The sequence below is a fragment of the Myodes glareolus genome, chromosome 23 (assembly GCF_982192425.1).
Source record: "Myodes glareolus chromosome 23, mMyoGla1.1, whole genome shotgun sequence".
In the NCBI taxonomy this organism is placed as follows: Eukaryota; Metazoa; Chordata; class Mammalia; order Rodentia; family Cricetidae; genus Myodes; species Myodes glareolus.
The window spans coordinates 52,986,958-53,000,496 of NC_142048.1; the positions used below are offsets into that span (position 1 = coordinate 52,986,958).

Consider the following 13,539-nt stretch of genomic DNA (forward strand, 5'->3'; position numbering starts at 1 on the left):
TGATGCATTGAATTCCTATGTTAATTTCCCCAAAATGATGGGCTGTAACCTGGAAATATAAGCCCAGTAAATCCTTCCTGGCCTGAACTGCCTCTTGTCGGGGTATTTTATTACGGTAACAGAAATGCAACAAGAACAGGAAGAAAGCAAAGAAGAGTGTTTCATTGTAGGACCGGTAGTTATTTAAACAGAGCAATGAACTATAAACAGACACTATTAGGTTCCCCCAAATGTCAGATAAAAATCAGACCATGGAACGAAAACTTGGAAAATGAAGCTGTTAGGTCCACATAAAACATCCTTCTTCCTCTCTGTGTACCGGCCCGATGACCAGTATGCAAGATGAAAGATGACAAGCATTGTGGGAATCCCACAAAAGCAGTCGCCGTGCATGCCCTTAGCCAAAGTCTTTTTTGTGTGGATGTTAGAAACAGTCTGAGATTGAGCAATAAGCAAAGCAGTTAACATCCTCCACCTCCACGATTCTCTGCCATATCAGACCCTCTCTGAGGCCTCGGGGTACCCCGCTGGAGGCCTTACAACCAACACTTTCCTTTGCTGAGGCTGGGCCAGGAAAATGTGTTACCGAAAGAGGACATACCTACAGACAGTTCTCCCACAGCTCGTCAGTGTTAGACAGCTATCCATCTGTCTAGATTTCTTATCTGTCTGTCTATTCATCTTTCTTTTTTTCTGTAATCTATAAACTCAGGGCCAAACAGCAAAAGGCTGACTCACCAAGGAAGCATTCTGGAAGACACTTTTCCACCTCATACTTAGTGGCCTTGTTGTGCGTTTTGTATTATTGATTTTTCAAAAGAACTCCCACTTCCTGAATTCAACTGCCTTTGACATCAAGGGAAAAATGACGGAAATACAGACCCCAGATCTCAAAGGGGCAGCCTAACTTTTTAAAGTCTAACACACATGTGCACACACGCACGTGCACGCACACACACACATACACACAGAGAGAGACGGATAGACAGGGGTTTCTCTTTTCTTGCTTCTTTTTCTTGTTATTGACTCCTAGAACATTTTACATAATTTTGATCCCAGCTAGCCAATGGGCCAACATTATTAGATACAAACATGCATTCAAAGTATTGGCGAATTTCTGGAAACCTAAAGAAAGATTCCAGATGGCAGCCCAAGATTAGCAAGAAAGTCTTACCCTACCCTCAGATTAGCATCATCAGAAGCTCACGTGTGCTTGTCCAAGGATATTTCCCAGATACCAATTCTCTCATTCATTCAAGTCTTTCCAGCCTTATGACAGGAGAAAGTCAGGTCTCGGACCAGCAGGTGTCCCTATGTCGTGTAAATCTCTTCTTAGCCTCCGTTTTTCAAAACCCTCAGCTTCTAAAACCAGAGATACTGGAGGAGGGAGATATCTCAGTGTCAAAGGGATGAGGGCCGATTGGTAGAGAGGCTAGCAAGCTTCCTGACATAGCTTTTACAGAAAAATAAAACTAGTGGAATATCTCAAAACAATAATGGTGGCTTAGTGCGCCAACAAAGGCGGTACCTATAAGGGGTATATTAGCGGTTTAGAATTACTGGACTCCACACTACTAAGGAGGTTGGGGAGGAGTACGAGAGCCCCACAGTATAAGACTCTCTCCTACCCTGAAGTAACCCAGCACTAACTAGAATCTGTCCCAGGGCTACAGAATTTAAAGTACTCACGTTCTCAAAAGTTGATTTCAATTTTACTAAATAATGTAACAGACTGGATTTGTCTAGCCTGGGGGTATGCAAACTAAATGCATTGAGAGAGGCGAGTGTCTGGAGACGGATTGAAGGCTCTCTGCAATCTAGGTCAGACCAAAGTAAGGGCACTGGGTGTGGACTGGAGGAAGTGGTCACAGGCCAAGAACCCTGTGAGACAGCAGTTCCTAACCCGTGGGTGGCGCCATCAGAAACCACATATTTCTGATGATCTTTGAAACCCCCAGACATAAATTTATTTCAGTTGCTACTTCATAACAGTAATTTTGCTACTGACAACTGTCTCGGTTCCTGTCTGTTTTCCGATGACCGCAACCACTGCTCGAAGGTGTCTTGAGAGGTGGAGCGGCTGGGCAAGTCATGGTCAGCTCCAGCAGTCAGATTAAACACAGGAAGCCCGGGATACGGTCTTCTGTGTTCGGCGTGTGGAGTACCTGCTTGTTTCATGTTAAAGTTGCCCCTCTTCCCCATGCAGGTACCACGGTGCCCGCGCTGCTCAACAGCACTTCCAACCAGCTCTGCCTACACTTCCAGTCGGACATCAGCGTTGCCGCCGCCGGCTTCCACCTGGAATACAAAAGTAAGATCAGCCTCAACCACTGCTTGTGCCTGGCTCTGGGAGCAGCATTCCTAGAGGAACACACCCTGCGCGTCTTAAATGATGAAATGTTATTGCCGTGAGGCATTTCTAATGCTTGGGTGAAACTGAGTTTCACGAAATACAGGCTACAGGAATGGGCACTATGTACAAACCACAGACTGTGAGGGCGAACGCAGATGTTAGCATCTGGAATAATTAGCAGAACCGAGTCTTTTCAGGCTGTTTACGGTAGGACACACAGGTAGCCATTTGTAATGGGACTGACTTTATGTGTGACGACAGATATATAGTCACCTTTCCAAACACAGACTAGGGTCATCTCACCAGCTAATGTCATGGAACTTTCCTTGTGGACTCTCAGAGAGATGCTAAAACAAGCGAGACTAGTTAGCACTAGTGAGAGCAGGCATTCCAGAGCCCGTGTTTATGTGTTACTCATTTTAACTGGAAGAGACAGCACAGGAGAGAGGTAAATCACTATAAAAGTGGATGTGAGACCGCATTAATGGTCCGGTAAGTGGGACAACCAAGGTCAAATTCACAAACCCACTGCAGTGGCGGATGCTTGAGGCTTACCTTGTAAACGTGAAGTGTGAGTTTCCCGCAAAAGTGGGGTTTATTTGGGACGTGTTTTCAGGCTTCGAAACGGCTCGATGTTGGCATTATCTCTTCTAATAAGCGGTTGCAAGTGAGCAAATCCGTGGGTTAGCGTCAATAAGTGATTTTTAAAATTGAGATAAAACAGTTTGCCGGAGTGTAATGTGTGTATTTTGAAAAGGCCACATTCCAGCTGACGATAAATATTCATCTCCAGCCACCATCCGCAGGCCCCGTGCATCATCTGCCTGAGCTTCCCCACTTATTACAGGCATTTGCATGCAAACACATTCTAATTTATGAGAATAGGGCTCCTCTAGTGACAGTGTAAAATGACCCTGCAAATGCTATTTATGTCGAATACTTCTGGAAAATTCTACTACGCTGATACATTTTGCGAAGGTTACACAAATAGCGGATGAAACCCTTATTGGCGCCTACGGTGTTAACCAAGCCATTAAAATTTTCGCCCTGTTGGAACTGATCATTGTTCTGAGCTCTTGAGAAGTTATCTTACAGTCTCTGGCTTTTCCCTCTCTTTCTGGGGAAGATGTTGGTAACGTAATTAGCCTGTGATTATTGGGGATAATTATCTACTTTGCACATGGACTGTAGCCCTATTAGCATAATTGTCTCCATCCCATGATATTCTTAGTCAGTATGAGTCTCTAGCAGAGAGACTAATTTCCTCCAATTGCCCATTGAAATGAAGCCTCTTCGGGAACCCAAGGCCTTGTGTGAGAATCCAAGACCATAATTAAGTAATGTGTTTGCTTTTCATTTGACCGAGTATGATATGATATGGACTGTTCCAGGTGGTTGTCTTTGTGGCTGGTGCTGTTTTGAAAACGCATGTTGTTTGTGCATTAAGGGGAACTCAGCTCGTGGCTCTAATTTTTCATATCCTGTTTTAAATGGGTATTATAAAGTATTTATAGAATTAGCCTTACCGCTCTAAAGACTGTTGACTTAAGTTGCCAACAATCTCTAATATTTTAATACATTGATATATATTTAGACAAGCACAAGCACTATAAAATGTATATTTACAAATCTCTGCAAAAGCCTCTAAATTCATGTTTTTAGTAAAATGTGTATCCATAAAATGAGAAGAAGAAAGCAACTCCTAGAACACATGCCACGCAATCTACTTGAGCTGCTGTCTGTCTTCGGTGTTTCTGAGGTGAAAAAAAAATAAAGCAAAAGATATTCTGTCACCACCATGATGACCACGTGTGCAGAGACGCAGCATTTTGCCAGGAGTATTGTTTACCGAGCTCCAGGGGCCAGGAGCCCCCACTGCCACTGGGAAGGGATGTTGCAGATGTCCCTATGTTAGTAATGCTTGCACTACACACACGCCCAAGTCTAAAGAGAGGAGGAACAAGAAGCCTGTTGAGACTGAAACCCGAAGCACAGTACCTGCTCTGTACCTGCATCCTGAGAGAACTCCCCAGTCCTGGTGTAAATGAAGGCCAGGCCTTCTTAATCCAAAGGGACACTGTGGAATTCTCAAACCCAAACCACTTGCATCTGATGGGGTGGTGCATGTAGCTCTAGAGTGCATGGTTTAACATGCATGATCCAGAGCATCTGTGTGTGTGTGTGTGTGTATGTAACCTGGGTAGCCCATCACATGGACATACAGCATCTCTGAGCACTTGAGTGTCTAAGAGTGAAGATTCTGAGAACCCCGAGGCACTTCAACCCTGCTTTTCTCCAAATTGGTACACTAGGGTCTTTGGTGCCATCCCACTACAGAGAGCCTGTGGTGGGAAGGTCAGGCATCCTATCTTGGTCTATGAGCCAAGGGAGACTTGAGTCCAGCCTTGGGAGGTTTGCTTGGGTGAAACCAACATGTTTCCCCAGGCTCTGCCTCTCCTGTGCTCTGTAGCAGACAGTGTCTGTGCCTCCTGGGAGTGAGAATTCCATCAGAATTCAGCTCACCCAGGTACCTCAGTGCTGTGATGGATTCAGAAAAGTATCTTATTGCATACTTCAGGCTTTGCTTGTTAAAACAAAAGGGATTCTTTCTACTTCAGATCCTACAGCTCAAATGGATGGGATTTCTAAATTGCTCTCTGTCAAGGGGTATTAGTAATTTAGGTATTTTTAAATTGCTGGGGTTTTTTTTTTTTGGCTTTTTGTTTTTATGTTTTTAACTACACTTGGGAATTTTAAGGTAAATTGCTCTAGGCCAAAAAAGTTAAGTGACTGTTCCCAGGGAAGCCTTAAAATTCTGCAAAAGACCTTAAGTCTTTTCAAGTAAAATAATAAACCTTTTAGCAGGGTGGCATCATAATTGAGTATTGATGAACTGACAACCTGGGTTAATACCCTGATTATAAGAATTCTTATAAGTATATGTGAAATATAAGTGTACGTTAATGACAGTCTCATATCAGTAATACTCATGAGCACCCTGATGTCATTGGTGGGCCTAATTAGGTACCCACGAAATGGAGGTTGGGCAAGAACCTTGCTGTGTGCCAGCACATTAGAGCATTCTCTGTGTCCCCAATGATGAGGGTAGCATCCCCTCCACAGAGCGGCTGGCAGCAAGCATCTGCTCACCAGTGTGGTCAACTGACCTTACACCTGCACATCTCGGGTCTCTGAGATTTACCTCTATTTACTCAGCCACTGATTTATAAGGTTTTCTATAAGAACTTTCACTACCAAAAATTTCCCAACAGCTTTCTTTTAGGCTTCCCTTCTCCCTACCAGAAATGCTTTCCTGGATATCAGCCAATCATTATGCACCCCCCTGCCCCACCCCCATTGGATCTTAACTGCATTGAGGAACTTGGTAGCTTTTAGGTAATGTAAATTCTGGCTTCTGTCTCCCATACCAGAGAATTTCAGAGAAGTTTCTGAGAAAGTGAGGTCTACCAGATAATCATAGGGGCCTGGTACCTTTTGCACATGTTACATGCAGCCCAAAAGACTGTGGACAAGTTAAAAGTTTGTTCCTACCTGTGACTTTTGGGTTCTAAAACACCATGTAGTTCACTGCAGAAGTATGATCTAAGTCAGTTTCACAGCTGTCCTTCTGGGCAAAGGGACTGGGATTTTCCACACCGTTCCACCCTAGTCTTTAGGACTCTCAGATCTCAGAAGATTTGAAAAGAGCAGGGGTCAGGATCGATCTTCTTTTTCTACACAGTAAATCTGAGGCCAACCAGGGATACATAATATCCTATCTCAAAAGCAATAGTGAATAAATTAATTACCTGAAAAGCTAGGCACATTTATAAACATCATTCAAAGTGCAAGGTATCTTGAAAACCCAATAGTTCTGTTTCATTAATCTTCTACCAAGTTCTTAGTTGCTTAAATAATGAGCATACTTGTCTTGAGTGTGCGTAGTCTAATTATTTGTTTTGAAGTTGTGTTAAGAATTGAACGTTCTTAAATGCGCTTATAAAATTTTGAGTAATATCAGAATCCAATGTGCTATATTATTATACATATTAGTCTTATAAAATGTCATTCATCACCATATTCTTAAAAATATAGATGCTTACATCCTAAGAAGGCACAAGGTAGCATCGGATTTCCTCAAATCTCTAGAACAACAAATATTATACATATGTATAGACAACAGTCAAATGTGTATTTTAAATACATGGTGCCATTATCTGAGGGTACAATACCTCACTATAAATCATGGATCAGGAACTCATCTTTAGGTCAAGTGCAGTCAGCTGTGTTGGCCTTGGGGCTGCTTTCATAGATAGCTGAAGATAAACAGGCACACTGAACACATCTGGAAAGATGCTGATTACTCCCTGTGGTAGCTTGAATGTGCTGTCCCCATCATCTGAGCATTTGAATACTTGTCCCTCCTAGGTGCCTTTGGGTTTAGGAGGCATGTCCTTGCTAAAGGAGGTAGGTCACTGGGGGAGCACTGTGAGGTTTCCAAAGACTCTGCCATTTCAACTTTGTTGTCTCTGCTTGGTCCTTTTCCTGTATGCCTTTGGAAATTTGAACACTCAGTTGCTGCTTCTGCAGCTGCCATGTCTGCCCGCTGCCATTCTTGATTTCCCAATGTGAATTTGATGGACTCTTATCCCTCTGAAACCATAAATCCAAATAAACCCTTCCTTTTCTTAGTGCCTTTGGTCATAGTGTTTTATCACAGCAATAGAAAACTGACTGATGTGGTCTACTCAACAAAGAGCTAATAAATAAAAACAACAGGCATGTCAGACGTTGTAAGACACTAAAACAAAATAAATGTATTAGGATTCTGGGTAGATTCAGTTAAGAAGATATTGTTTTAATGTGTTTTGCTCAGTGTACTTGTCTGACCAATGAGTCTACTGAGTAGTAGTAGGAATTTCAGTCAAATCTAAATATCTTATAGTTGCTTACTTTTATTTAAATAGATGGAGAAAACTCATGAATACAGAATTTCATTCAGTTTACATTAAGCCCATTTATCAAATATCTACATTTTATTTGATTGTTTTCCCTATTTGTATAACACACTCTAGAATGCCTCAACAAAAGCTTATCATGACTGTGGTTTCAGACAAAGCCTGGGCCTCTTGTTCAGAATCCCTGACGCTGCAGTAAGTGCACACGTGGGTAGATTTATTTTTGCGTAATTGAGGAAAAGTTCAAGTGTAGTGTCTGACATTTAACAACCCTCTCTGAGTCTAATGGACTGGCTGTTCTGAACCAGCTGTCGCTCTAGTAAGCTTAAGTGGAGCGATTCCGGAACTGGAGATGGATATAGCTCCGTGGTAAGGACAGCTGGCGAGACTGTATTTTTAGCAGTCTTCCCCTTTCATGCAGAAGTGTGACAAATTTAACCAGCACGCCCACCTAGTGCCCCTGTGAAAAGTAGGAAAGTAGGGTGCTTCACTTTCTGCCGCACAGTGGGGACGTGTTCCGATGTCTGTCTTCGGCAACTGCGAAGTTGTGCATTTTGGTCCAGTTGTTAAAATGTTGTTTGTCACTAAAGAACACCTGGTTTTCTAACGTTAGCCCTTCAATCATAAAACACAGGAGTGACAGGAAAAGTAATTTTTAGCTAACGACTGATATTCTTCAAGCCAAATTTATCACCCCTATATCCTCTATTAAGGATGTAGACTGCCCTGTCCCATGTCCCTTCATCGCAGCCATGTGCTAATTGTTTACATTGTGTTGGCCACTGTGATACAGCAACACAGGCTGGAGTTTAGACAACAGAAGCTTATTTCTCACGATCCTGGAACTGGAAACCCAAGGTCAAGGCATTGGTGGAGTCTTCTCCCGCTGAAGACCTACGTGTTGGGTTTGCAGGTTCTGTGCAGGGCTCTTAGTCTGCGTTTCCTTCCTCTAACAGCACGGACTCCATTGTGAGAACCAGTATGAGTCTGACCCAACACTGGTCCCTTTCTACAGGGCCCAATTTTAAGTCTCAACGGATGTTAAAATGTCAATGTGTGAAGGTTAGAAGGACAGACATTCATCTCATAACAATAGGGAGCAAGAGAGGAAGAGGACGAGGAGATGAAGGAGAGAGAACAAGAACAAGGGGAGGAAGAGGAGGACCTATTTGTTTCCATAGGTTCTTGATCTCAAACTGAGGAAGTTGATACAACATCAACTATAAATTCAACCTGAAAGTAGGGCGTAGTGACGCTTTACTTATTGCAACTTGACTTTGGGTGCAGACGATTTTCACCTGGATAAATCACTAACCAAGGTTCCACAGATGAGGCTATTGGGCCAATCAGGGCTTCCCAAGTGCTGTGCAGAAACGGCCCTCCTCTGCTGCTAATGGTGTTGCACAAAGCACGTGTGTCCTGAGAACACGCAACCCTTGGAAAAGCGGAACTGAATACGATGGGAGATGTTCTGTTTATGCAGGATTACTCTGTGTCGTTAAAATGCTACTATACCCTGGGACTAAACCTCTAAACCCATAAGTCAGCCTCAATTAAATGTTTTCTTTTTAAGAGTTGCCATGGTCATGGTGTCTCTTCACAAAACAATAGAAACCTTAATTAAAATGGAGCTATCATTAATTATCAATAAAACGTCTATTTCATGATCAAAAAGACTGACATAGATTCAATGAAAAGAATTTTTCGACAGGTGTGGTAATGTGTACTTGACATCCCAGCATTTGGGAGGCTGAAACAGGAGGATTGAGAGTCCAGGCCAGACTCATCTAAAATGATTGAACCTGCCTCAAAAAAAGTATAATCAAATAATAAATTAATATTCACATCTACTCATATTGTACAAGTAGATTACAGATGCTCTTTAATTATAGATGCTTTGTCCTTTCCAAGAATGTTATACGCCACAAGCATTTGTCAGCTAAAGTTTTGTGAATCTAAAATGTATGTGATTCCCCTGACTCTACCAGTTGCCCATCCTTCTGATCTGCTGGAAACTAGGAGCTGTGAAGCTTCACAAAAATTGTCTTACCCTGTATCACCAGCCCTGAGAAAAGATCAAAATTCAACGTTCACAGTGTGGTTTCTACTCAGTGCACACTGGTTACCCCCTCATGAAGTCAAAAGTCCCTGTGTTGAAACACTGTCAACAGGGACCATCCGCATTTATCATAGAGCGTAAGTGACATTGTCCCTTTTCTTTCTTAACATTAAAGGATAGCCTTTTGTATCCGCATAGTCTAATGATGATCTAACCACGTACTGAAATGGTGCGTGCATGCGTAGCATAAGTGTTTATGTCCTAGTTGGTTTTAATTCTCAATTTGACATAGCCTAGGGTCATCTGAGAGGAAAATGTCTGTTGAGGAATTGCCTAGAACAGATTGTCCTGTGGGCATGTCCAAGGGAATTTTCATAGCTGTTCATTGGTGTTGAATGGCCCAGCCTGCTGTGGGCAGCACCATTCCTTGGGCAGATGGTCCTGGACTCTGTAAGAGAGCGAGCTAAACGTGAGTCTGTAGAAATCTGCAAGCCGCACTCCTCCATGGTTTCGGCTTCAGCTTCCTGCTTTGTTCCTACCCTGCCTTCCCTCAGTGACACACTAACCTTGAGTTAGAAGTCAGCTAGTTCCCTTTCTCCCTAAGTGGCTTTTGGTCTGAGGGTTTTTAATCACAGCAACAGAATAAAACTAGACGGTTGTACTTTGACTTCCCTCTGCCAAACGCTCCAGCTCTGAGGCTCTCCACGTGGAGCTGCCATTTTTGTTATCAGGGTTACTGTGGGTTAGAGCTCTTCAGTCAGAGCAGTGCGCGCGCGTTAACTCGTGAATTGCCAAGACTACAAGCCAAGCCAGTGGCAGCGAGAGCAAAGGCGTAGTTGAGAAAACTCCTTTGAAGTCATTGGGTTTGCACCTTCTGCAGAGGCTCTGGTTATCCTATTCTACGTGTTTGATTTAAAAACACGCGGCCGTCATGTGCAGTCCCTAGCCTTCACTTCCGAGATTCAAGGGCACTCACTCTGGGTTTTTCTGTAGGTTCTGAAGAGCAGCCACAGTGTATGCCAGAGGCCTGACGGGCTATCCGCTCACCTCTGACTTGCAGCATTCACATTTTATGATCAGCCGTAGGTCAAGCCATTAAACTCTACTTTGGGTCAAATTAGGACACTTATCTTTTTAATGGCTTTGTTTCATGGTCTTGACTTCTACAGGCTAGATTCAGGGGAGTTAAGAAACGTCCTTCCTACATTCTAAATCAAACTGAAACTTTATGTATTAGCACATTTTAACATCAGAGTGGACAGAAACTATATTCATGACTAATAAATTATAAAACGTCAGAATGTGTTTGCCACCCCTATACACACAAATGGCCACGAGTTCTTCAGATTTGTGAGGACAAGCCTCACCTTGTCTTCAAGGAGACCAAGGAACCTAGTTGTTTGTGGACCACCTTTCAATGAATTCCCTCATTGGGTGTTCCACATCATCACGCATGATGTTAGTTCTAAGCACACCATAATAAGCTAGGGACAAAAATTCTGTAAAAAAAATTGTGCATAGTTTTCAAGTCTTCTCTTCCTAAATCTTGCTGCCTCTGGAACATTAGTGGAAAATTCTCCTAGCGATCTGTTATGTTTAAATTTGTCAACTTTTTAAATATTAATATTTTATTTATCCATTTTTGAGAGAAAGTACTCTTATATAGCCTAGTGACCTCAAGCACTCCATACCCCTGCCTCATCCCCCTGAGTTCTGGCCTTCCAGGCATGTTCCAATACAATACACTGTTTACCCAGTCTTTAGGTTGCCCTTCAGTGTATTTGGAGCTTCCTAAATAAACATACATATGTCTCAGTGAGTAACTCAGACAGCTGTATGGATTTCTATCACTCCTGTGAGAGTTTGCATTCTTAATTTCTAACATGGACAACTGCATGGAGGTACTGAGAGGGAGGAAAAGCCTACTGGTGATCTATCTATCACCAGTATCTATACGTTTCAAATACCATGGTCCTTTTGTAGACCACTCTCAGTCTTCCCATATGGTTCCCTGGCTGAAATGATGTCTTTGTGCTTTGAGATTAATTAGAAGACACACTATATTTCCTGTGATGAGAAATATCGATGTTACCTTTTTCAGACAGTGAATTGGATTTCAGTATAGAGTTTAAGGAATGAGAAAATGAAACCCAATTGATAACGCGATAACTGCATATAAATCTGCATATAATAAAATATTATTAAATAGGAATAACAAATTATACAGCTAACAAAAAGAGAAACGATTCAGCTATTGAGGTTCGATATGACTCCTTGCCATTTTAATCTCAATAAATATTTACAAATTTAATCTCAGCAAATTTTTCTTCTTCATTTTGAACATTTGTGTTTTTGAAAACTTTGCTCGTGGCCATGTCTTTTGAAAACCTGAATGATTCCAAAATGATGCTGTTGTCACATCAGCATAAATTATGCCTTGTCGGAATCCAACTTTAATTATTTTCTATAATATCTTATTAACTTTTTGAGTGAAATTTTAAAAATGAAGCTACACACACACACACAGAGGGAGAGAGAGAGTAAGAGAGAGAGAAAGGGAGGTCTTGCTAATCTTTAGTGTATACATTTTAAATGTAGCTGTGATATCCTATGCAATTGTCTTTTTATGTATGATAGTTTCGTCTTCAATGACAAACCTCAAGTGCCTTAAAACCCGTGTTAAAAATACAACCTATTGCAGTTTAATGCAAATTGTGTTTTATGCTTAAACAGAGCTATTTAGGGAACAGTCTATTTCAGCCCGGGAAAGATTTATGCCATAGCTCACGAGTGTTGCCTGTCTCATACGGAATGGCTGCATGCTGAGGTGTGGCATATTCTGGTAAGTCCACGTCCCAGCCCAGACTCAATAGCTCTGTCTCAGGTAGCAGTCCCTCTTGGGAAAAATGATACTCCAACTCTGTCTTCCTCTTGGGATAAGGAGAAAGACATTGATCTCTGGATGGTCTGGGGTGCGTGGCTTGCAGATTCAGATTCACAGAATAGAAAAAGCATTCTGACATCTTGTGGAAGCCATGGGCAGAGGCTACACCATCTACTGGTATGGCTAGAATAACCACAGACTTCTTTAAGGTTTCTGAGTGGTATCAGCTAGAAGGCTCTTCTGGGAATTAGCATGGGGAGCATCTGTCTCGGTGCCTATGATGAGCGCATACAGCACTTCCTTTAATCGTGCATACTCTTTCTAAGAGCTTTGTGTCTAGAGTAGGGGACCAGCCCCTGTGCCCATATGCGCGAACCCGGGGAGGAGGCAGATCCATGTTGTCACTGCTGTTGACCTTCACTTCCGTCATTGCCTTGTTATTGTTTGTGTATTTGTGTGTGTGGAGTCCTAAGGGATGAGGCAGCACAGCTGGCCCAGTCTGGGTGGCTCTGCAGGTGGGAGATCAGTGGGTACGCTTATTTAGTGCAGGGGAGCTCAAGGGTGATATGGCCGTACTAGACCGTGTCACACAAGACTGTGTGACTCCGAATTAACTGGCGCTCCCACCACCCACGCTTCCATCCTGTGTGACAGGATGTGTTCCTGTCAAGTTCCAGAACACAAACAAAAGTCCAGGATGACAGGAAGGCTCCCCATTGTCACCAGAGAAGCCTTCTCTGCTTTCATGGAGCCCTGGAAGGATGGAGGCCAGAATTTATAGACAGCTCTGGGCTGTAAAGCCAGAGTCCTAATTAAATTAATACAGATGCCATCATCCATGTTGCACACGCTCTACTGTCAGAAGGCAACCGTTTAATAAAACTCGGATCTTTTTGGTGAAAACAAATTGCCCATTTTATTTGATGAAATACCATTCTTGTATATTTTCACTTTTCAGAATGATATGACTGTTAAATAATACTTAGAGTTAGTTATTCTGATATTTTGGTTTGTATTCCATAGTATATGATAGATTTCTATTGCAATCTGTGAGCAACCTAAATGAAGGGAAGGACCAGGTTACATTTTATGTCTGTAAATATTGGTCCTATTTATCCAAGATTGGACTACCCCCAAGCTCCTTGTTTCTGGGGGTGAGGAGCAGTGGAATAGGAGAATGAATGCGTGCTTGTATGTCTTTTCCTAGAGAGCAGGAATTCCCAGATTTCCAGACGTGAAGTTTCCTCAGAATGCCAGAAAGACGATAAGAGAGTGTCACTCCAGG

General features: G+C 42.5%; 1 protein-coding gene across 2 annotated transcripts in view; it reads left to right on the top strand.

Moving 5' to 3' along the window:
- Positions 1–13,539, top strand: part of Csmd1 (CUB and Sushi multiple domains 1) — a 1,511,659-nt gene that overhangs the window by 1,359,467 nt on the left and 138,653 nt on the right. For both annotated transcript variants that reach the window (XM_087901170.1, XM_087901171.1), the window contains exon 37: positions 2,207–2,311. In XM_087901170.1, the coding sequence (XP_087757296.1) occupies positions 2,207–2,311 (105 nt within the window). The remainder of the gene's footprint in view (positions 1–2,206; positions 2,312–13,539) is intronic.